This window comes from Peromyscus leucopus, chromosome 3 (genome assembly GCF_004664715.2).
Source record: "Peromyscus leucopus breed LL Stock chromosome 3, UCI_PerLeu_2.1, whole genome shotgun sequence".
In the NCBI taxonomy this organism is placed as follows: domain Eukaryota; kingdom Metazoa; phylum Chordata; class Mammalia; order Rodentia; family Cricetidae; genus Peromyscus; species Peromyscus leucopus.
The window spans coordinates 103,573,881-103,597,212 of NC_051065.1; the positions used below are offsets into that span (position 1 = coordinate 103,573,881).

The 23,332-nt window shown below is 51.2% G+C and overlaps 1 protein-coding gene across 2 annotated transcripts in view; it reads right to left on the reverse strand.

Moving 5' to 3' along the window:
- Positions 1-23,332, reverse strand: part of Tgfa (transforming growth factor alpha) — an 85,774-nt gene that overhangs the window by 36,485 nt on the left and 25,957 nt on the right. For both annotated transcript variants that reach the window (XM_028854033.2, XM_028854026.2), the window contains exon 2: positions 13,735-13,788. In XM_028854033.2, the coding sequence (XP_028709866.1) occupies positions 13,735-13,788 (54 nt within the window). The remainder of the gene's footprint in view (positions 1-13,734; positions 13,789-23,332) is intronic.

Below are 23,332 nucleotides of genomic sequence, written 5' to 3' on the forward strand. Positions count from 1 at the left end.
TGACCGCACACGGTCATCAATCCCATTGCAATAAAGTGAGCCACAGAGATCTGACCCAACACTTTCTGCAAAGCACTGGAAAACCCTTAAGACACCTGTCACTCAGGGGGCGGGGCGCCCGGAGCTACTGCCCACTGTCTCCTGCCTTGGAGAGGCTGATCCCCTTGGGTGTGTCCCAGCCCTGACCAACCAAGCAAGGGAGGTTCAGGTAAGAGGGCAGGGTAACAGAGTCACCAGCTTTCAGGAAGGCCATGGATTCATCTGCTATTTGAGTCGTCAGGATGGCCATTGACAATCCCCATCATCTTTCAAGGCCAGTTCATAGCAAGTGCACAGAATTCCTTCATAAATGCTGTTGCATTTATTCACAGTGAGGGAAATTATTAGGCACAAGGAGAAAAATAATTAAAACCAGCTTATTTTTGTATCAATGCTTAGCTCTGCCAATGCTAAGTTTTTTTTCCTCCAAATAATCAAGACTGACTTTAGGGGCATTTTCCAGCTTATAGGAGAGTAGCATTCCTGGAGCCTGTGTGAGTGGGCTAGTCAGATCTACACAAGAAGTAGAATGTCACAGAGAGGGTATGAGGTTACGGTTGGTCACTGCTTCTGGGAACTGGCCTTCCCTATCACACACTAGTCTGGAAAAGATGGCGGGGTAGAGCCTACTGCTAGGGCCAGTGCACTAGGCACAAAGTTCTGACACAGCGTGTTAGACTTTGTAAACTTGATACAAACTAGTGTCACTTAGGGAGAACCTCTGGAGGAATCACCTCTATCAGATTGGTCCAGGGCCAGGTCTGTGAGACATTTTCCCAACTAATGATTGATATGGGAAGGCCTGGCTTACTGTGGGTAACGCCACCCCTGGGCAGGTTCTGGATTGTACAAAAGTAGTAGGCTGAATTAGCCACGGAGAACAAGCTACTAAGCATCTTCCTCCATGGTTCCCGCCTCTGCTTCTGCTTGAGTTCCTGCCCTGACTTCTCTTCAATGATGGATTGTGATGGAGACTTGGAAGCCAAATAAACTTCATCTTCCTGGGGGTGGTTTGGATGGAAATAACTCCCATAAGCCTGTATTTGAATGCCTGGTCCCTAGCTGATGAACTGTTTGGGGTAGATTAGGAGGTCTGGTCTTGTTGGAAGAGGAGTGTCTATCTCAGTCTTTCTCTGCCTGCTACTATAGATCAGGATGTAAAGCTCTCAGCTACTGCTTCGGCACCATGAAGGACTGCTTCCCGCCGCAAGGATCATGCACTAGCCCTCTAAAACCGTAAGCAAGCCCTTAATCAAATGCTTTTCTTTATAAGAGGTGCCTTGCTCAGGGTGTCTCTTCACAGCAATGGAACAGTAACCAAGACACGCCCCAAGTTGCTTTTGGTCATGGTGTTTATCGTAGCAGCAGATAGCAAACTAACACTCTACAGTGTTCTATTCCCTATGCTGATGGAATCACCAGAAAGCTGGCCTTGGCTCTCCAGGGCTGGGGTACCAGTTGGCGAACGGGCTGTGGGGAAACAGCTATTTGGGATACTTGTGTCAGGGTGGACAGGACCTGGGAAAGAGGATAGCTCTGGGCTCAGGGTTTGGAGACAGTCTACAGAGATCGAGGCAAGGAAAGAGGGTCCTTGATCTCTTGCCAGCTCATTACCAAGATAAATGGAGGGGAGGGGAGTGCAAAAGAGGCCCCAGCTGCTGACTGAGGCCTGTGCAGGTGTGGAGGCTGTCCTCTGTCCTTCTCTGGCTTTGCGGTGGGGATGGAAATCTGCTCCATGAAGAGGAGCTTCCAGGGGCACAGTCTGGGTCCATGTCCACACCTGCCAGGGTGTGATGGCTTGTGTTTGCTTGGTGCCACAGGGAGCAGGTCTCTTCACAATCACTGGGTCCTCATGGTCACCGACAGTTACACAACTAAGATTCTGTCTGCATCTGAGTCAGGGCTCCAAGGTCCTCATTCTGCCCCACAGTTCTGACTACGTTCTAGAGCCCCGTGGGAGGGTTAAGAACACTACACTCATGTTGGGAAATCCACCCCAGGCCTACAAATTAGAATCTCACTAGTGGAATCTGACCCATAGTAATCAAAATAAAGATGACTAATGTGCATGTTTATTCATAAGATATTCACTCTAAACATCTAAATATTCTAAACCTATAAAATCCGTCATCTGTTGTTTGCTGACAATTCTCCCTCAGCGGTGTGTGGCTGTCAGATGGGGGAGTGTGTTTCTCCACACACTGCCCAGAACCTTTCAGAGATGTCTGCCTTTGAGGAAGGCTCACAAACGTGGCCCAGACAGCAGGGGAGGGGGAGAGGGGAAGAAGACACTCTTACTTAAGAAGAAAGCATTGACTGAGCCAGATTCTTTTTCTTTTCTCTTTGAGACAGTATTACTCTGTGACTTTGGCTGGCTTAGAGCTTGCTATGTAGACCAGGCTGGCCCCAGACCCTCAGGCCTGCTTCTGCCTCTTGAGTGCTGAGATGAAAGGCCTGTGCCCGCAAGCCTAGCCTGAGACAGATTCCAATAATGGCAGTCTTTGAAGAAGGATGAGGAAGGAGTGGCTTGGGGTGGGGGTTGTAGTTCACTACCGCAGTAGTAGAGCGCTCGCCTGGCATGTCCAAGGCCCTAGATTTGATCCCCAGCACCATATGGCCACATACACAGAAGTTACAATATTTTAAAATGCACTAATTGTCGAGGTTCACCCATGTTTCACAAGTATCCTGACATGACTGTCTCATCAGGAGGGTCTTCCTAGAAGCACCTGTGACCGGACTCCTGCAAACACACTTACGGAAGAGACCACCACAGGACTTAAGCTGGTCTAGGCTGAACGGCAGGAGAGACAGACAGACAGAGGAAGACATACAGGTTCTGGGGGTGGACACTCATAAAGCTATGCTACTTAAGTGTTTAAAAAGAAATTTAATATGCAGGCCTCCAGGCTCTGCACAGATTCTAAGCACAGCACTGTCAAGTGGAAATGCTTTTCCTGCTTAGACACTTTTCCACAAGTCAGTGGGAGATGATGAGATGGTTTGATTCTCTCTCCTGCTGACCTAGAAACTTCCTGCACTGTGGCCACCCGAGGTCTCCAGCAGAGAGGGACACTGTACATGTTAAAGCTGAACCAGGAGAACACTGCCTTTATCCCTGACAACCAACTTTTCAATCTACAGGGTCACCCATATTTCACAGGTCCCCTGACACAGTGTCTCATTAGGATCTGCAAAGAGGTTCTATCAGGAAGCACCTGTGACCAGACCCTTCAAACACACGAGTATCTTGACATCTAAGAATAGAATCTATCACAGGACCTGAGCTAGCCTCAGCTAAATGGCAGGACAGACAGAGGAAGATTATATAACTTTGTGTTAAGAAAGAAGACAAAATATTGCTGCTAGACACATGTGCTTACATGGTATTCCCATATGCACATGATATCCATACACACACATGCATATGTGATTACACACACATTTCGGGTTAAGATGAATATTTAATTTTTATTATATTTTTAAATGCATTTATTGTGTGTGTGTGTGTGTGTGTGTGTGTGTGTGTGTGTGTGTACGTGTGCGCTCAAGCAGAGGTCGGTACTCATTATCATCTGGGCTTGAAGTCCACATTCCCTACTTTCCAGTGACCTTGGGCAAGTCTCATAACTTCCCCGTGCCTCAGCTTTGTCAAGTGTAAGATGCAGCTGCTAAAATTACCTTCTTAGAGTTGCAGAGATGAAATGATGCTAGACAGACCAGTACCCAGCATATAGCAGATACAGTCTGTTAGTTCACATTGGGACTACATGACTTTAACATGACCAATAAACACAAGTTCGTTGTGACATGTTGAACTCTCACGACAGCTTTGGCCATCATGTGTATTGATTCAATAAGATGTAATCAATAAAGGCTCAGCCACTGTCTGTAGGGCTCATGCTTTTGATACTAAAGTTAGATTTTGGCTGAGGCAGAAGGATTACTAGAAATTCAGTCAGCCTAGGCAAAATATGGGTTCCAGGCCATGTTTCACTTTGAGCTACAGAGTGAAACCCTGTCAAGAGACAGACAGACAGTGAGAGTGAGAGAGCAAGAGAGTGAACGAGAGAGAGAGAGAGAGAGAGAGAGAGAGAGAGAGGAGAGAGGAGAGAGAGAGAGAGGCAGAGAGAGAGAGAGAGAGAGAGAGAGAGAGAGAGAGAGAGAGAGAGAGAGAGAGAGAGAGAACGCTTATTCTGAAAAGGTTGGGAAATACTGACTCAGGGGTGAGTCAGAAGCTGCCCACAGTGGTCCCTGTGGTCAGGACTCAGGATTCTGCCCTCTCTGTTCTGTGCTGGCTTTTATTTAACAGGATGTTTGCTGTGGGATGTCTTTCTGTACGTTGTGAATATATGTTGTTCCCATTGGTTAATAAATAAGCTGCTTTGGCCTATGGCAAGGCAGCTTAGAGGCAGGCGGGAATCCAAGGAGAGAGACAGGAAAGAGACAGGCGGGAAGAGGAGACGCCAGCCACTGTTGAAGGAGCAGCAAGATGCCAGCAGACCGGTAACGCCATGGCCACGTGGCAGCATATAGATGAATAGGAATGGGTTAATTTAAGATGAAAGAGTTAGCTGGCCAGAAGCTGAAGCCACAGGCCATACAGTTTGTAATTAATATAAGCCTCTGAGTATTGTTTTATAAGCGGCTATGGGACCGCGGGGCCAGGCGGGACCAGAGAAATTTCCGGCTACCGATGTCACTTGCAAAGTGTGCTGAAAACTGACTTTAATAGAAGATACCAGACTTTTATAGAGGCATGCCATGGCCTGTCACAGTATCGGGAAGATTCGTTTGTGGTGGATTTCAGAGTGACATGTGACACCTTCCCCTTCTGAGACCTCAAAACACCTTCCTAAATCTACTGGGCAAGGTGTGCAGGGGTGCTTGCCATCATCCAAGCCCCTGAGTAGAGATGAGAGAAGGCCCATAGAAAGGGCTGCTATGAGCTGCCCAGTGACAAGGGGAAGGGAAAGCTGTCCCTTCTGGCTCTGGCCTGCAAGGTTGCTGTATGGGACCTCTGCTCTGTTCAATCTCACCCCTTTCTCCTAGGCTCACGAATTCAAGAAACACTTTAGGCAAAGGAACTTGATCACAAAAGGATCAGCTGCACGAAACATCTGGGAATTGGGCCATGACTTTCAAGACAAGACACTAGATTCAGAATGGATCCATGAACTGCTGGTTCTGAGGTTCCACAGCTTGAAAGCTGTGACTCCAGCCTGAGACCCCAGGAAACAAAGCCACCACCCTGCCTCAAAGCCAATGTGTACTTCCCATCATCCCAGAGAGGCCAGTGGGGAGAGGGGGCTTTGAGGTGAGGGCCCTAGTTCACTTCAAACTCAGGCCTGCCTTATTCCAGAATCCAGCTGAAGAGAAGCAAGGGCTCCAGGGATGGGGGACTGTCACTCAAAGGTGAGAACATCTTAGCTTTTAAGGGCAAGCACCACTCAGCCCCTGCCCCCCCACCAAGCTCTAGCAAAATGTGACTAAGGCCTAAGAATGCAGATTCACAGGCCCTGTGCTGATGGGAACCTGGGTCTACATTTTCACTCAGTGAGATGACTGTCACTACACTGAAGTGTCAGATCCACTGCCTCAGCACTCAACGGCAAGGGATAAGATCGCCCCATAAAGACAGTCTTGCTTCATAGGACCTCTTCTCCAGCAGTGGCACGGAGCATGGGGAACGGCGGTGGGTGGGTAGCAAGGGTACTGTGCGCACAGAGCAAAAGCCTCATCCTTACAGCCCAGGGGAGAGCTCCACAAGGGAGAAGCTGGGGTCCAGGGAGGTCACATCCCCCTCTCAACTTCTCCCAGCTGTCCTCAGTCTGTCTTTACAGACGACAGATGTCCCTCGAGTTGGGGATACAGAAAGGTCTTCCACTTTTCTGCTAAAAGTGAGAAGTCTCCAGTGTTTAACTCCTCCTCTTGCAGCAAGGTGACCTCCAGGTGGATGGTACGCGGGGAAACAGGAGTTGAAAATGCATTTGATGCACTCAGCTGCCCAACACCCGAGCTGGAATGTGCTCCGAGGACTTGCCTTAGCCTACTACCAAGCAAAGTCATCTGACACAGGGCCCACTTTATGATAACGCGCTCAGGATCTTGGGGTGAGTGAGATGGCTCAGCTGCTTAAGAGCTTGCCAGGCAAGCCTGAGGATTGGGGTTTGTCCCCTGGGTCCTGTGCAAAGGTGATCATCGAGAACAAACTCTACTCAGCAGAGTAAAGTCCATGATGTCTGTTTCTTCAATTGAGCGGATGGTTTGAAGAAAGGGCTCACTTCATCTCATACTTGTAGATCAGATCACAATCTATCACTGGGGGAACTCAGGGTGGAATGCAAACAGGAATGGGAAGCAGAGGCCACGGAAGAACACTGTGTGCTGGCTTTCTCAGTGGCTCGTGCTTAACTAGCTTTCATATACACCCCAGGACCACAGGAATGGTGCTGTCTGCAGTAGTCTGGGCCATCCTATGTTAGTTAATAATCCAAACAAGCCCTCACAGACATGCCCACAGACCAACCTAATAAAGACAATTATCCAATTGAAGTTATTTTCAGGTGACTCTGGGCTGTGTCCAGTTGACAGCAGGGCCTTGAAGGCAGCAAATTGCTCAGCAAACATATGCTATATAGAATGGTCCTCAGGTCATTTTAGACTTGGGGTGCCAGGCTCCTCTCTTCCAGGTCTAACTAGGAAATCTGCCTTCTTCCACAGGTCTCACTACCTTCTGGCTCCTTATCACCCTGGAGGTTTCCTCTCCTGCTTTGAAGCTCCAAGGTATCAGGCACTAAAATTATTCTTCATATTTCACTAAGGCAGACATAGGATAGCTGGCCTTAGGATGTTCTTCACGGAGCAATGGCCCAGCCCATGTTGACCTCTGGGTCTCTGCATGTGTCCTTATGCCTATGTTCTGTGGGCCAGCTGTGACCCAGGACTCTCCCAACAGGACTCTGGGGCCAACTCTTTCTAAGCAGCCATGTTTTGAACAGGCGGATGGAGGGAAGGTTCTGTTTTTGTAGGACATGGGTTCTGTTTTTGGCAAGACCACTGCCTGAGAGAGATGCTCTCTTTGGCTGTGTCACAGCCACAGCTCAGGAGAGTAGCCAATCATCAGATGGGAAGCCAGCTTAGCACCCAGTTTATTGAAGTGCAACTGAATGCAATAGATAAAAACTATTCATTTGGGAGCTTAGGTTAAGAACACCAAGTCTTTATAGTTTACAAGTGTGGCTTTCTTAAGAGAAGCCTATCATGGTATATCCCTGCTTTGTCTGGGTTTGGGATGTTACAATCATCACCATCAGTCAGGCATGGTAGCATGGCCCTGTACTCCCAGGAGGTGGAGGTAGAAGAATCAAGAGTTCAAGGCCACCCTAAAAGACATATTGAGTCAAAGGTCAAGGCCAGTTTGGGCTCTACACGACCCTGTCTCCAAAAACTAGACCAGACCCATCATCATCCCGACCTGGCTGATCTGATGCATTTCTTTGGCAGGGTTCACAGTTTCTTCAGGGCTGCGTGCAATGTCTGGTCCACAGAATGTTCTCAACAGTGTGTGGGAAATAATGTTAAGCACTAAAGACAGCAATATAGTAAGGCGTCTGCAGGCCTAGGTTCTAAAATTCTGTGAATTTTATCACTTGCCTTGCTCCCTCCAAAGACGATGGCTGCCCTTCCCAGCTCTACTACAACACGCCCCGAGCACACCCAGCGCCAAGCTTTGCCCTTCCTCTCCTGGCACCATCGGATTAAGGCCCTCAGCCAGCACAAGCTCAGGTAGGCGGTTTCCAAAGTTGACAGCCTATTTCTGTTCTTACTAGTTAGATTATATGTTTACCAAGTGGCCACTGTGTTTGTGCTCGAACCTGTTTATGTCAGCTGCACTCATTATTGTATTTGCGTAATTTAATTATATATTATGTAAATTAATGAAATATCTGCACGGAAGGACAGCTACTGTTCCTGTGAGTTTAGGGTTTTGGAGAGGCGTGATGAAGATGAACGTGTCATAAGTGATCTGCTGTCATGCTCCTGTGTGGGGGAAATGGGAGGCAGAGTCACGAGAATCCTTGAAAGCGCACGGGCCAGTTAGCCTGGCACACAGCAGAAAAAAAGCAAGGAGACCCTCCTGTCTCAGACAAGGATTGACACCCAAGTCCTTGCACTGTGCCCTGAATGCCTCCAGGGATTCCATGAATGCCTTTGAAATGTTGTCTGTGCCCCTACTAAAGCTATTCTTTGAAAAGCCACCGACTTAATCCCATTCCTTTATTCCAGGGCGAGTGAAGGGCTCTGTAAATGTCTCTTAGCCAGTGAGTGGGGAGCAATCCATTTCCATGTTTTTGTGTTCTGTTTTCTCCCAGAGATGCCTCTATCTGAAAAGCAACAGGCATGGCACGATTTCCTTTGCAAACATAAGAGGTAGGGGCTGGGACATGACTCAAAAGTGCTTGCTGTGGAAGCGGGGTGACCTGAGTTCCCATCCTCAGCACTGTGCAAAAAGCCGGGTGCAGAGGCACAAACCTGCAATCTCGGCCCTGGGGAGGCAGGGACCGGAAGATCCCTGGTGCTTGCCGGCCAGCGGGCCGGGCTGTATCGGCAAGCTCTTGGCTCAGTGAGAGACTTGGTCTCAAAGATAAGGTGGGTGGTTCAGCAGTTAAGAAGGCTTACTGCCTTGTAGAGAGAGGACCAGGGTTAAAGTTAGGGTTCGGTGCCCAGCACCCACGTGGTGGTGGAACTCCAGTTCCGGGCACTGACACTTCTTCTGGCTTCTGCAAACCCTTATACACAGGCAGACATGTACCCGAAAATTAAGAGAAAAATCTAAAAAAGCAAAACAAAACAAAACAAGGTGGTGAGCAATTGAGGAAGGTAATGTAAGTCAGTCAGCCTCTCGTCTCAATGTGTACAAGTACACAAGTACACACACACCTGTACGGGCATGCACGCCACGCACAGACACACAAGGAGCAGGTAAAATGAGGAAGTGGAGGACAACAAGGACACACCCTGGGAGGCAGGGAGGCTCTCCTCCCGAGGCTCCTCTGTGCAAGCGCTGAGCAACCACACACAGGTGTGTGCGGTTTTCTCCCCAACTGCGGCACAGCGAGCCTCTTGTGCGAGAGACACAGATTTGAAACAGGTGAACCACGTACCTGGGTCAAACACGTGAGCCTTCTAATTTTAGAATGACTTCACACGTGGGAAAACCGTAGACAATGGAACGGGGAAGCAGTTTGAAGTTCTGAAAAGCTTTTGTTAGAGGAGGTGAGCTATGAGGAGCGTCTCGGCTGGCTGGCTGACCCACGTTCCGCCTGCTGTGTAAATAAGCGAAGCCTTCAAAGGCTTTCCCCCCTAATCCGACCTGCCCTCCTTCTGTCCAGCCCAGCCCCAACTGTCATCTCAACAGATTGGAGTCGACAGTCCCCAGGGATGCCTGACCTGGCCTCTCTCTCCCCAAGCAAATGAGAATGGTGACATGTCCTACGAAGAGCCCCGCAGTGAAGTTTCTGTCTTCATCATTTTTGAATAGTCTTCCCGATGCTAAATTAAACCAGCCCTCAACTACACCGAGACCTGGTGGGCACCCATAGACACTGGCCAAAGGTGAAAGATAAGGAATCCGAGGTGTAGACAGCCACTCTGAGGAGCGTGCAAGCGGGCAAGAACCTGGCTCCCAGGGGCCCAGAGGGGCCCTCGCCACCACACCTCCTTGGTCATCACAGCGAGTCTCATGAGAAAAGAACCAGATGAGCGGCCTGGGAATGTGCGCCTTGCCGAGGGCGAGGCACAGGGCTGCCCGACAGCTTGGTGACTGGTGCATTCTGTCCCTTTTAAAGGGGGCATTGAAGAGTGCCTTTTGAATATAGGTTGGAGCTTTTTCCTGAGGAAGGCGTCGCCTGTGTTCTAAGCTGTGGGTGCCGACGCCCTCACCTGCCTCCAGCTGATGTTTCTCTTTGAGTTTTATAAACAGATAGCCAACAAGGATGTAAGTTTATGCTCCAAACTTCAGAACTCTGATTCCACTCCCGTGTCAGTTTATGGTCTAAAATGACACACCGAGCAGCCAGTGACACTCGCGGGAGAGGTTCACAGACTGTGTCGTCACCTGTCGCGTGGGCTCCTGGAGGGCCAGGCGGAGATGTCCAGTTCTTTGTAGGATTTTAGCAACCAAAGGGTTAGGATCTGAAGATACAAGAGCATCCTTGAGATGCAGCATCCCAAGAGAATCAAATGCAGCTGTCCCTCCCTGTCCAACAAGGACCAGTCCATATTTAAACCCAGAGATGCTCAAGTCCTTACAGGAAATAGTATAGGTTATACACTGCAGTTACACTCATGTTCCCACACTTGTGTGTGTGTGTGTGTGTGTGTGTGTGTGTGTGTGTGTGTGTGTGTGCAGACCCAAAGTTGACATCAGGTGTCTTCCTGAATTGTTCTTCACTGTATTTATTGAGGCAGGGTCTTTGGCTGTTTCAGCTAGGCTAGGAATCAGCCCCAGGAATCAGCCGTCTTCCCCTCTTAAGTGCTGGGATTACAGGGACTCACCATGCCTGTCCATTTTATATGTGGGATCTGAGGATCTGAACCCTGATCTTCACAGTTCTACCAAGCCATCTTCCTAGCCCCTTCTGTACATTGTAAATTACCTCTGCACTACTCTAATATGCAAAACAATGTATAAACAGTGGTCATATTGTTGATGTTTTTGTAAACATCTTGGGGAAGCAAGTCTACATATATTCAGTATGCTTGCCATTTTCCCAGGTATTTTTGATCCATTTATCCTTTGACTTCTAAGATGCAGACCTGTAGGTATGGAGAGCCAATTCTGCACGGCAGTCACATCACCACTCTCCTACCCAGCTCAGGGCAGGCATCACCAGTGATCACCGACTAGAGTGCTCCCTAAAAACCTGACAGCATCCTCAGGAGGCCTCCCAGGCCCCTCCTTGTCCATCAGGACAGCCTTGTGGAGATTCTCAGGCCGTCACTCAGCCCGGTCCCACAGATGAGGAAACTAATCTAAGCAGCCGCTTGAGGACTCGCCTGCGCAGGAACTGGGAAAGTCTGAAACCAAGCGGGCCCCACCGCAGGATCCTGGTCTCCTCCCTGAGGCCCCGTGTTCTCCACTGTTCCACCCAAAGTAAATGCCTGAGAAGCCTTGACTGATGCAACCCAGTTTCCCACACCTCTGGCACCCTCCACCCTTGATGTCTGGGGATCTAAGAGAAAGGAACGGAATAAAATCTTACCAGGAAAGGCCAAGGGCAGCTGCCTGCTCTAATGGCATGGACGCCCCCCGCAGTGCAAAAAAAGAAAGGGGGGGCAAACCCCGTGTACCTCTGAGCCGGGGTCCCACCCTTGATTGGCTCACGAATTTTCTCTCCACAGTGATCTGTGATGCTGGGCCTTCACCTAGGTCTGCCAGGGGCCCTTGTGGCACCATCGTCACACTCAGGGATGCATTAAACCAAATGCAGATCCGTTGGCTTCTAGTTCTGATCCACAGAGTGGACAGCTGTGTCCATTTGCTACAGTCCTGAAATGCCTCCTCCTAACACCTAATGGATGCTTCTGGAATTTAGTACATGAGCCCAACCAATACCCAGGGCGTAAGGGGAGGGAAGCTCAGATGTTGAAGTCACTCAGTATATAAATGCAATAAAATTTCCAAAGCAGTGTTCACCTGTTTTGTAATATACGTATCGGGCAACATAAGAAGACACCAAAATAATCACAAATTAGCACTGAGGGCTGGGGGTGGGGGGCTCAGGCAGTGAAGTGCCTGCGGGCCAAGCGTGAGGACCTGAGTTCAACCCCCAGAACCCATGTTAAAAAAGAAGGATGTTGCTGAGTGCTTTTAATCCAGGTGCTGGGAAGCAGAGGCAGGAGGCTCTCTGGGCTCGCTGGCCCAACCAGTCTAGCCTACTTGGTGTGCTCTGAAGCATCGAGAGACCCTATCTCCAAAAAGATGGACAATGTTTCAAAGGATGACGTCCAAAGCTGTCGTCTGGTCTCCACGTGAACAAATGTGCACCTACCTATGCACACATGTACCTGAACATGCACAGGCACATCTGAGCCCCCACCCCACCCCAGGATTGCAGCCCTGGAGGTGACAGAGAGGGACGGGATAGACCAGCAGCCCTATAGGTAAGCTTACCTAAAAGAAGAGAAAGTGAGGCAGGTGAGCCCTACTTAGTCACCCAACCTTGGTCTCTGGAGAGTTGACCATGACAGTCACCACTGTTTTAACTTGACTCCTGGCCCCTCCCCCTGAGTCCCAGGACCTGGGTTCTAGAGGGTGCCAAACCAAAGAGAACCAGTCCCACATCGAATCCTTCACCCAACTGAGAGCAGCCACCTCCCTTGTCCCCAGAGGGGGACGTACGTGGCTTGGGGCCTTCTGTACAGTGCAGGGGGCTTCTGTTCTGACTTGCCATCCTGAGCCTTCATGGGTACTTAGTTATTAGAGTCCAGCAGCACAGCAGAGGATGGACTTGATGTGGAGGCCTCTGTGTGAGAAGGGTAAATCCCAAACGTTAGCTGACGTTGGGCCATCCCCTCAGGAGGAAACAGAAGAGAAAGAGGGAACTGAGCTTCAGATGGGTTAGGGTCTGCGGTTTTTCTGGCTGAAGGATCAGGTCTGCCAAGAGGCCCTACAGCACTCCAAGGAGGCTCAGCAGGAGCCACTCCAGGGCTCCGAGGGAGCAAGCAGGAGACCCCCAGACTCTGTCTATGTGAATAAACCTGAAGGGGTAACATAGGCAAGAGCATCCTTCCCACTGACAGCTACATTAGCATCTGCTGCCATTCCAACTTGTCTCAAGGAGGGACCCAGCAGCCAGCAGGTCTCCATTCCACCTGGCTGACCCAGCCCCGAAGCCTGCATGCTTCCGGTACACAGTTTGGTTTAGGAGGATGGCAGGCAGAGCAGGGCCACACGGCCAGCATCGAAGCCTCCCACAGCGCCTGCAGGTACTTCCATCAGGTACCAGAGCAGGTGGCGACTCCTGCCTGGCCTCATGTCCAAGTTCCCTCAAGCCCAGGCTCTAAGTGTTGCTATGGCATCTGGTACTTGCCAGATGGCTTAGCGGGTAAGTGCCTGTCACACAAACACAAGTACCTAAAGTACACACGCACACCCCTGTCCCAACACACAGAAAAGCAGGAATCAAAATCACTGAGACAACCATTACCATGTACAAACAGAGGCCACTAGCAGGAGTCCATGAAACAGGAGGGGTTTCCCTGGGACATTGAGATGGCGAGGGCGTTGTCTCCCAACTCTCAGAAGTATTGAGAGGGTGGGAGAAAGGTGGGCGGTTGACCGGAGAAAAACTACACAAAGGTCCTGGGGCGGAAATGGACAGGAGCTTCAGAAACCCAGTCACCACATGGTTGGTAAAGTATGGGCAGCTTCAAGCTCTGGGGTCCTGTAGGCCCCATTTCACCTGCCACAGTGGTTGTCTAGAGAGATGAAGGGCTCTGTGAATGGGCTGCCCCTGAGGGAGTGGGCACAGCCTCCGTGGGCCATGGTGAAGGCCTTCTAGTAGGCTTTCCTCTACCTGCCCAGAGAAGATGCAGAGGGTTCAAGGACAGGCAAGCGCCCCAGGGAGGGTGCTCTACAGATGTGAGGCAGGACCATAACCCACCCACACCCAGGGAGGATGGACTCACCATTCAGCGGGGACGTGCTGTTCTCCAGAGCCTGGCACACAGCTAACAAGATACCTGTGGAGGAAGCAGAGATGGTGGGTAAGCGTCTCCTCAGAAAAGAACTTCCTTGGAGGTCAGGCCCCTTGAAAGGCAAAGACTTCAGAATTTTATTAAGGGACCAACAAGTGTGTCTGACTACCTCTTTTTTTTTCCTATCCTGGTGTGATCAGACATGGGACAACCTGGGAATTGAACTCGGTTCCTCTGGAACATCAGTCAGTGCTCTTAACCACTGACTGGCTACCTTCTTTGAGGGGCTCAGTGCAAAATGAAAGCAAGGGCCCCTTGTGCCAAGACCAGGGGAAATATGCTCGTGGTGAGGGGATGCACAGAGGACTATCAATAGCGTTTTCCTCTGGCTGCAGTTTCTCTCCACCTGTGTGGAGTTTTCTGATTGCTGGGTATGTTGTTGCTCTCTTTGGGGTGTGAGGGTACTCACAGGTTGCTTATCCCCCCCCTCCCCCCGATACTCACACAGGGACAGATAGGCTTCCCTTTAGAAGCAATGTGCTGAGACATAGCCAGGGTCTAGCAAGGTATCTCTGCTTCCCTGGCACTGGCTGCCCCATCCAAGAAGGATGGTGACCCCCAAGAGCATTGCACCACCAGTCAGGATGTCTGAGGAGCCTGGCTGAGGACAGCTGGGAAGGACTGTCACCACACTCTTCCTTGATACGTCATGGGTGTGTTCAGGTATGTTCAGGTCTCATTAGGTGCAGAGCATGGGAGAGTCAATGACCCACGAATGGAAGCCCAGTGATGGCAGTAGGTAGGACCCTGGGAACTAAGGCTCCCATGGACATCCCTCATGAGACATAGACTCCAAGACAGCACAGCAAGGCCCACATGCAGGGCCTCTCTGTGATCTACGAAGCCACCTCTGCCAACAGGTGACCTGTGTGTGCCCTCATGTTACAGTGGTGGAAGTTTCTGGAAACAGAGCAGTAAGTTCTCATAAAGAAGGAAGCTCTTGTGAGTTTTGCCATCATCATGAATTCACTTCCTTGAACTGAAAGGCAGAGAGATGCTTCAGGCAGCCCTGCAGAGGAGGCTGGGCCTCAGGCAGACTGTTCTAGAAGGCCGATCGCCTAAGCCAACTACAGAAATCAAGATGGGTCTTAATTTGCCTCTCTTCCACGGCATAGGACCCACGTGACCTCTGAGGCTCAGCAGTGGGCTCCTGTTTCTCAGAGAAGGGTTTCCTTCCTGTAGTCCACATGTTCATAGGATTCCCCAGACACATTTCAAAGGGACATCTGCCGCGCACGCACCCAGGGTTCCATTCCTGCCAGAGCCATAAAACGTTGGGGTTTGTGCCCTCGGAGCTGTGGGACAGTCACGTCCTGACGCTCTGCGGGCACTGCCACAAACTACTCTGGGCTGAAGTCAGTCAATGACCCGTAATCAGTCAAGGCTGACAAGGAGATGCCTGGCATACCTCAGGACAGGGAGCATGACCAGCCTGTCAGCAACTGTCCCCAAATCACTGAGTGATCCTTATGCCTCTTCCCTGCCTGAACCCTGCCTGTCAGGGCAAATAGCGCAATCCCAGCACTGAGCCTGCCCCTGCCAGCCTCTGGAGCAGAGACAGGGGGATCGGGTGTGCACTGGGGCCAGTCCCCGACCTGGCACGAAGCCCCTTCATCTTTCTTTTTCTTCTCACCTGTCAGCTGCCAATTGCCAAACTCATGAAGGCATTTCAGGAAGTAATTAATGGCTGCAAAGAACGCATGTTCCTCTGAGGAATGAACAACACTTTGTTTTTTATTTATGATTCTAGAGAGGTGAGCATAGTAGTTCCCTTCTGTCCCCTCACTTCCCACGATGCCTCGGCTTCACTCGAGCCGCTATGGGCCTGGGCCAGGCAGAAGGAGACTCAGCCTCTCTTCTCAGGTTCCACAGTTCCAGGCAACCTGCACAGGTTTCTGCAGACGTTCTCATCTTGTTCTTGTCATGACCCTAGACGCAAGTTCCTCCCAGTCTCCCTGCCCGTGGGGGATGCCCAGGAAACAGAGGCTTAAAGATTCAGAACTCTGCCCAAGCGCCTATGCTAAATTGAAACTTGAGTCTGCCCAGTTGCAATGTGCAAGACACTGTTGAGGGGATGTGCCCTGGCTGGTCACGACACAGCAGCATGTATGTTCCACCTGGTATGACCCTCCTGGCTTAACCTACAGACTTGGCAGGCCCAGAGGTCTTCCAGAGGCTACAGCCTCACCTCTTGGGATTTTTCTTCTTGCTCTCCGTTTCCCCATAAGCCAGGCCTGAGCTGCTCCACCTGCGTACACTGGGGAGCTAGCAGCCCCCGCATGTGGCCTGGTGTCTGAAGGCCTTCTAGGAACATGTGGCCTTGGCAGAGAAGAGGCTCTGAGAAGCCAAGGGGCCACGGCAGCGCTGGCTGTCACCACCAGGGCTTGAAAGAGACGATCCAGTCTCAGGCTCAGCAGCAGGCAGGAGTCATGAATCTAGGCTGAGTGTCAAAGTCACCTGGCACTGGTCCTGGGGATGGGAAGACAGGCTGTAGGGCCACCCAGCCAGCTCTCCTCCCTCAGGGAGAGGCATCCTTTCCAGGCTGTCCTGCCAGGGTCTCCTCCTCATGTCTGTCTAACTAGCTCCAAAGTGGGAAACCCCAACTGCAGGCTTCAAAAAGAAAAGGAGGGCAGTGGGTGGTGTTGAGGGGAAAGCCACACACAACGGAAGTGTATCCTTAGGGAAGCCTGCTCCCTGTCCCCGGCGTAGAACTGGGACCCAGGCCTGCCCTCAAGCCAGGGTGAAATCACCATGGTTGTAATACAGCTGTCTGCCATTCAGAAACTTCCGATAGAAACAAGCTAACCCATGCTTTGGGAGTCTGCAGAAGTGGGGTTACCCCCAAGCCTCTCCATGGTGGCAAAGTGGGAAATGCCATTGAGAGAGGCTGGGCACTCCCGTTCGCCTGGGTCCCAGAGCAGGGGAGTCCACACTGCAGGCCCTGACTGAGATAGACAGTTCTGGACAGCGACTCAAGCTGGGCTTTCAGTCTGTCCTCTGTCCTCAATTGCCCGTCACTTGGCAATCACCTCTTATGGGGACATTCAGCAGTGGTGCCCAGGCCTGAGAGGGGCATCTTCAGGTTCCTGGCTGCCTCAGCCGAGGTGAGTGCGTCCTGCCCTGGCTGCTGCTGCAGCCTGTGTTTGCTCCCAGGCTCTTGTCTCTTTCACTGAATGACTCAGTGGGAACCTAGCAAGAGCCCCGCATCTCATCTGTGTTTGGACCTCTCTGCCTGCTTTTAGAGGGAAGGACAAGGTTGGGTGAAGCTCTCTGGTGTCCAGGAAAGATGGGGAGGTGGATCATGGTCACAGCAAGTGCCTTGGGGTGCAGATGTGGTGGGTTCAGCAACAGAGCAGGGGAGGGGTGGGCAGGAGCTGGACTAGAAAGAGGCCGAAGGACATGAGCACTTGGGGGGCCCTGCTAGTCTCCCTTTCTTCCCCTCTCTCTTTGGAGGCGGAGAGCCATGGGGAACAGAGGAGGAGCCAAGGGAGAGGTGAGCAGCCTCCTGTGGGAAGCTTGGCAGCAGGTCTGCAGGGCTCCCAGCGACACAAGAATACCTGTGAATGGGTAACCCAGACCCTAGGCCCCCTGGCACAGACCAGTAAGTGTTTTGCCCCACGAATTCCGCAATGGAGAAGCAGCTCCCTGTCTCTCCTGGGAAGAGGTGTCAGTTTACACTTGGCCCTGCTCCCAGAGGTGCTGTGCACAAACTCCTGAGGACACCCGGGCAAAGCAGCAGAGGAACCCTGGTGGAACTGGCCAGACAGGACAGGGAGAACTCTGGGGACAGTGAAGCAAGGTGTTTGGAAAGACAAGAGACCCAGGAATGAGTCACTAGACAGATGGCCCCATGGGACACACGGCTCTTCCCGTAGCTACCCTACCTCCAGAGCAGTCTTCCAAATCACAGGCTGGACCTCGACAGCCAGGGAGAGAATCTGGTGGGGAACTCACTGGCAAAGCTCAGTGCTGCGTCAGGAGATGGGTCCTGATACAGAGTGGAACTGGGATTGCCGATGGTTGTGAGCTGCCATGTGGGTCCTAGGATTGGAAGTCGGATCCTCTGAAAGAGCAACAAGTGCTCTGTCCTGGCTGGTTTTGTGTCAACTTGACACAAGCTGGAGTCGTCAGAGAGGCAGGAGCCTCAGGTGAGGAAATGCCTCCATGAGATCCAGCTGTAAGGCATTTTCTCAAGGAGTGATCAATGGGGAGGGTCCAGCCCATGGTGGGTAGTGCCATCCCTGGGCTGGCGGTCCTGGGTTCTATAAGAAAGCAGGCTGAGCAAGCCAGGGAAAGCAAGGCAGTAAGCAGCTCCCCTCCATGGCCTCTGCATCAGCTCCTGCCTCCAGGATCTTGTCCTGGGTGAGTTCCTGTTCTGACTTCCTTCAGTAGTGAACAGCAATGTGGAAGTGGAAGTTGAATAAACCCTTTTTTTTTCTCAATTGGCTTTTTGGTCATGGTGTTTTGAAGCAGCAATAGAAACCCGAACTAAGACATGCTCTTAACTGCTGAACCATCTCTCCAGCCCCTTGTTAGTTTGTATGGATACACAGGGCCTCTTCCCAGGAGCCTGACTCCATAACCCTATGCTAGGAGTACAAGCACATATCATCGGACCTGGCTTTTTCCACGGGTTCTGGGGGCCAAACTCAGGTCCTTATACTTTCAGGGCTACCACTTTAATGTTCAAGCAATCTCCCCAGACCAATATATATATTTTTTAATTTTGGAATTTTATTTTGGAGTATTTGTTGTAGATGTTGAGATATTTTGGGAACAGGAGCCAAGTCCAAACAGAAGATTAATTTGTTTCATATGTATGCCATATAAATAGACTCAGTGTCATTGGGTTTGTAATTTTAGGGTACCTGCCTGATGACTGTGACCCATTCCAGAAGGCCAGATGTGGAATCTTCTGCTTGAAGCCTTACATGAACACTTAAAACACTGCAGATTGTGGACTGCAGGTTTTCAGTCTAGGGGTGCACAGCCTGAGTGATGCTCCTATTGCAGATTGTGGACTGCAGGTTTTCAGTCTAGGGGTGCACAGCCTGTGTGATGCTCTTATTTTGGAGGTGAGAAGATGCCAGCAGAGCACCAGTCTGTGGGCTGCATCTCAAGCACTACATAAAACCAGGTGTGGTAACATACATCTGTAGCCCGCGAACTCAGGAAGTGGAAGTGAGAGCACCAGAGGTTCAAGGCCATCCTCAGCTATGTAAGGGGTTCTAGGACAGAGGGACTGCTTGAGGCTGTGTCTCAAAAGAAAAAGCAAAAAACAACCCCCGTCCCAAAAAACCCAAATCTCCTCCCTTTCCCTTTTGGCTAAGGCCAGGCATGCTCAGTATGGAGAATGCAGGCAGACAGGAGCCCAGAACCTAGGTTTGTCTAGGACCATGTTTACTTCAGCAAGTCTGTCTCCTTTTCCTCTCCTCCCCCTTCCCCTCCTCCTTCTTTCTTTTCTACCTTGTAGTTCAGGCAGGTCTTGAATTCACAGTAATCCTCCTGTCTCAGCCTCCTGAGAGTTGGGATTACAAGAATGTACCACCATGCCTGGGCCAGTTCCATCTTTTTCAATCTTGAACTCTGTCTTTGGGTGGCAGAGCTGGTTGAGACTGGCCTGGTCTCCAGCTTACAGGCAGCTTTGAAGACAGAGGGGCTGTCCGCCTTCTCAGCCAGCTCGCTGGGGACAACTGACCAGGTTTTGACCCCTTTTGAGTAAGTCCTCTGCCTGGAATTGGGGATCAGGCATAATGACTGCCTGCACATAGTCTCAGGAAGGGGTGCTTTTATACAAATTATCAGGCTTCGCATGAGATATCAAATCAGGGTGCTTCCACTTCTACGTCTTCAGTACAGACTCGATGGCTTGCTAATCTACCCGGAAGTCCCAGGAGAGTCATTGAGCTTGGGTCCCTCGGCTGCCTGTCCTACCGACCTCTGGGGTCCCTCAAGCAGCTAATTTCACATTGGCAAGTCTAGGGCAATGTCTTCTGGTGACTGTACAGCACTGGTGTTGCAGTTCATACTCCTGCGTCACTGAAAGCCTGCGTCACTGAGCGCTCATAGGGATTTTCTGTCCTTCTAGGCCGAAGGGACCCTCGGGGACAGGGAGGTGGAGAAACCGCAGAGGGGGTGGGCACGATAGCGCCTGCCACTTCTGAATTCTGACTCAGTTGTGCCTTAACTTTGCCACAGACCTGGGTTTGTGCCCTCGTCAGTCAGTACCCGGGAGACTTGGACACACTCTAAGCTCACTAAGCCTTGAAATCTCTCTGCCAAACAAGACGAGGATCTCCTCACAGGACTATGGCAAAGGTGAAGTGAAGTGTGGGCTCCTTAGAGCGCAGGAGCCGGCTGACCCTGGCAGCTGACCCTGGCAGCTGACGCTGCCTTCCCTGATGTGGCTCCCTCACTCCCCAGAACTCCCCAGAATTCAGAGGAGGAGCCAACAGCTGCAACCCCCCTGCTCTCCCTCAGGACTCCCAGAAAGGACTTCAGCAAGGGACTACTTGAGATCCAGGGTCACTTGGCTAAAGCCCAAGAGTGCCCAGGGCACCGACCTTGCTTTTGAAGATTCCAAAGGTCACGGTCTACTTATGTTAATGAGGCAAATATTGAGCAAACACCTGCATAACAAGGAGAGGAAGACGGTTGAATTGGGAGGAAGAGAGAAGTAAAAAGGTAGGAGGAGAGGACGTGAGTCTGGACATGGCACAGCGGTTAAGAGCGTGTGCTGCTTTCAGAGGCACTGAGTTCGGTTCCCGTCACCCACGTCGGGGAGCTCACAATCTCCTGTAACTCCAGCTCCAGAGGATCCAATGGCACCTGGGTACTTGCATTCAGGTTCACACACACACATAATTAAACATGTAAGTCTTTAAAAAGAGGAAGGAAGAAAAAACTGAGGGAAGGAAATCTGAGATCCTTGATCTCCCCTCTAGATATCTGAGACACATGGAACAGGGACAGTGTCTCCACTATCACTGGGCAGCAGAGGCCGACGAAGGTATGAGCTGCTGAAGTCTCCATCCCAAACAGCCGCTCCAGCCCCGCCCTTCACCAGAGCCTGCTCCCCGAATCACAAGGTCAAAAATAAACTCATGTCCTCCTCCGCCTCCTCCTGTTCTAGGCAAAACTGAAGACCAGGGCGGCCCCTCCCTCTACTTTGCAAGCCCAGCCCAGCCCTCCTACACAGCCAGCCCCCACACAGACTTCATCCATCCCTGCATCCCTGGCCTCCCTAGTCCCGGCCTCAGCACCTCTCTAGGCAGCACAGCGGTTGCCAAACCGGTTCTTCTGACAAGGCCTTTCCTCCCTTGCTCTGGCTGCTGGAGCTCTTGAGAGAGGGCACAGAAGCCAGCACTCTGGACCAGACACACACGCGCGCACACACACACACACACCACAGCCACTGGGTCCCAGAGGTACTGCGCCCAAACACCTCTACCTCCTCTCTCTGGCTCCCACTGCCCACCCCAGCTGCCCCCACTGCTCCCCACAGCCCTCACTCAGCACAGTGCTTGGGGTCCTTGCAACACCGACCTCTGGATAACTGTCAAAATCTTTTTCCCTTCCCTGTGAAAGGCCACAGAGTCCATCTCCTGGACAAAGTCATTGCCACACAAGAATCAAGGGGTTTGTCAGAAACCTGCAGGGCACTGAGTGAGAGCTTCTAACCATTTATTTTATTTTAGAGACAGGGTTTAATTAACGCAGCCCAGGCTGACCTGATTCAACTTACTATGTTGCCGAGGATGACTCTGATCCCTGACCCTCCTGCCTCCATCTCCCAAGCGCTGGGATCTCAGGCTTGCCCCACCACACTTGACTGCTCTGGTCCATGGTTTCTTAGGTCGAAGGATTGCTAATCACCCGGTTCACAGCCGACACATGCTTCAGAACATCACATGGTGCCCTGAAATACATGTGACTCGTGTATGGGCACAGACAGTAACACTGTCTTCAAAGCTCTCCTATGTCGGCACACCTCACCCTGCCGTGGAAATCACGTCTGCCTCTCAAAGTCCAGCTCACCTGTGGGAAGCGATCACGCTTTTCTCAGTTCTCTCCTTTTCTGTTCCACCTCCCGGTGTTTCCTGTGTCCATTATCCCTATACTTGGCCTAGTGCCTGGTGCCCACTTTGGTTGGACTGAGTTTCTCTAAGAAGCCACCTTTCCAGTTTTTAAAAGCATCACAGTGAACATTAGAAATGGCCTCTGAAGAGCTCAAGGGGGAGTGAGGAGATCGGCCCGCCCCAGCGGAGCGGCGCCTTCCAGCTCATCCTACCCTGCCATGTCCATTCATCTGTGCCTGTCTATCTAACTCTTTGCATAGCTCAAAGCCTTGGGGCTGTGAGCACAGAGCCTGCCTGTTGAATGACTAGGCTGACCAGCCACAGATAAAACCTACCTTTGGGTAGAAATGCCAATGAAAGTATCTGCTACTCAATGGTGTTAAATTGTCTCACTGAAAGTCCTGACTCAGAGGTTCTCCTCTCTGCCAAGGGAAGCCCCCAGCCCCCCATCTCCCCAGGGAAGTTTCTTGCCTCATTTGGACTATTCTATGGAGTCCTGAGCATATCCCACAGAAGACAGTGTGACCAGTGTGTAACCAGGCTCTTTAAGCAAAAGAAGGGCCCCATAGAGGGGAGCCGCAGTTGAAGCATCAGAGAAGTTCCGGCCGGGCCGATGAGGCTCTCACTCTTCGTATTCTTTCTTCCCAATGGCATCCAGTGGGTCCAAGTTGCCTAAGTGCGCTAGCTCACTTGCTCCCTGTGATATCATCCCACCCAGCTTTCTAAGCCCAGCGAGATGTCTACTAGATGCCCATCACTCCCGCAGGCAGGTCTTTGACTTCCCTGAGCTATCAGCTGCTCATGACCAGGATCAATGATGGATCCCACTTGAATCATACACACAGACCATCTGAGGTTCCCAGCTTCTCTCTCTCTCTCTCTCTATCTTTCACAGTCCAGACCTCATAGTCTCAGATTTATATAAGCTACTTAGTGATTTTCTTTCCCTGGGTCAAAGGTCCAGTGTGAACATTTGCAGAGTACTTTGAGCTGTTTAGAGTTTAGATCCTAATTCATAAATGCCTAAAACTGACATCATAGACACGAGGATGGCAGAGAGTCAGCTCGATTGCAAAAGGAGGTGGTGCGTCCTGGCCCGCTGGAAAGCTCCCAAGGCAAACAGATAGTGAAAACCAGCTAATGAGAAAGTTGGAGAGGTGCCTTCAAGAGACCCCTGTCGCACTGAGACACTTCCATTCCTAAGGCCACACAGGTGAGCCGAGACATATTGCACTGCCACAAAGACCCCTTCTCCTTGTTCTACCCTCACCCGCTCAGCAGCAGTACATTATGCTGCTCACTGGTGCTGGCCTGAGGAACACACACACACACACACACACACACACACACACACACACGCCTGACAACACAGCTCTGGCTCAAACAGTTACTCGTCAGGATTCAGAGCTGTGTGTGTGTGTGTCCTGGGGCAAGGAAGGCCTTTGGCAAGG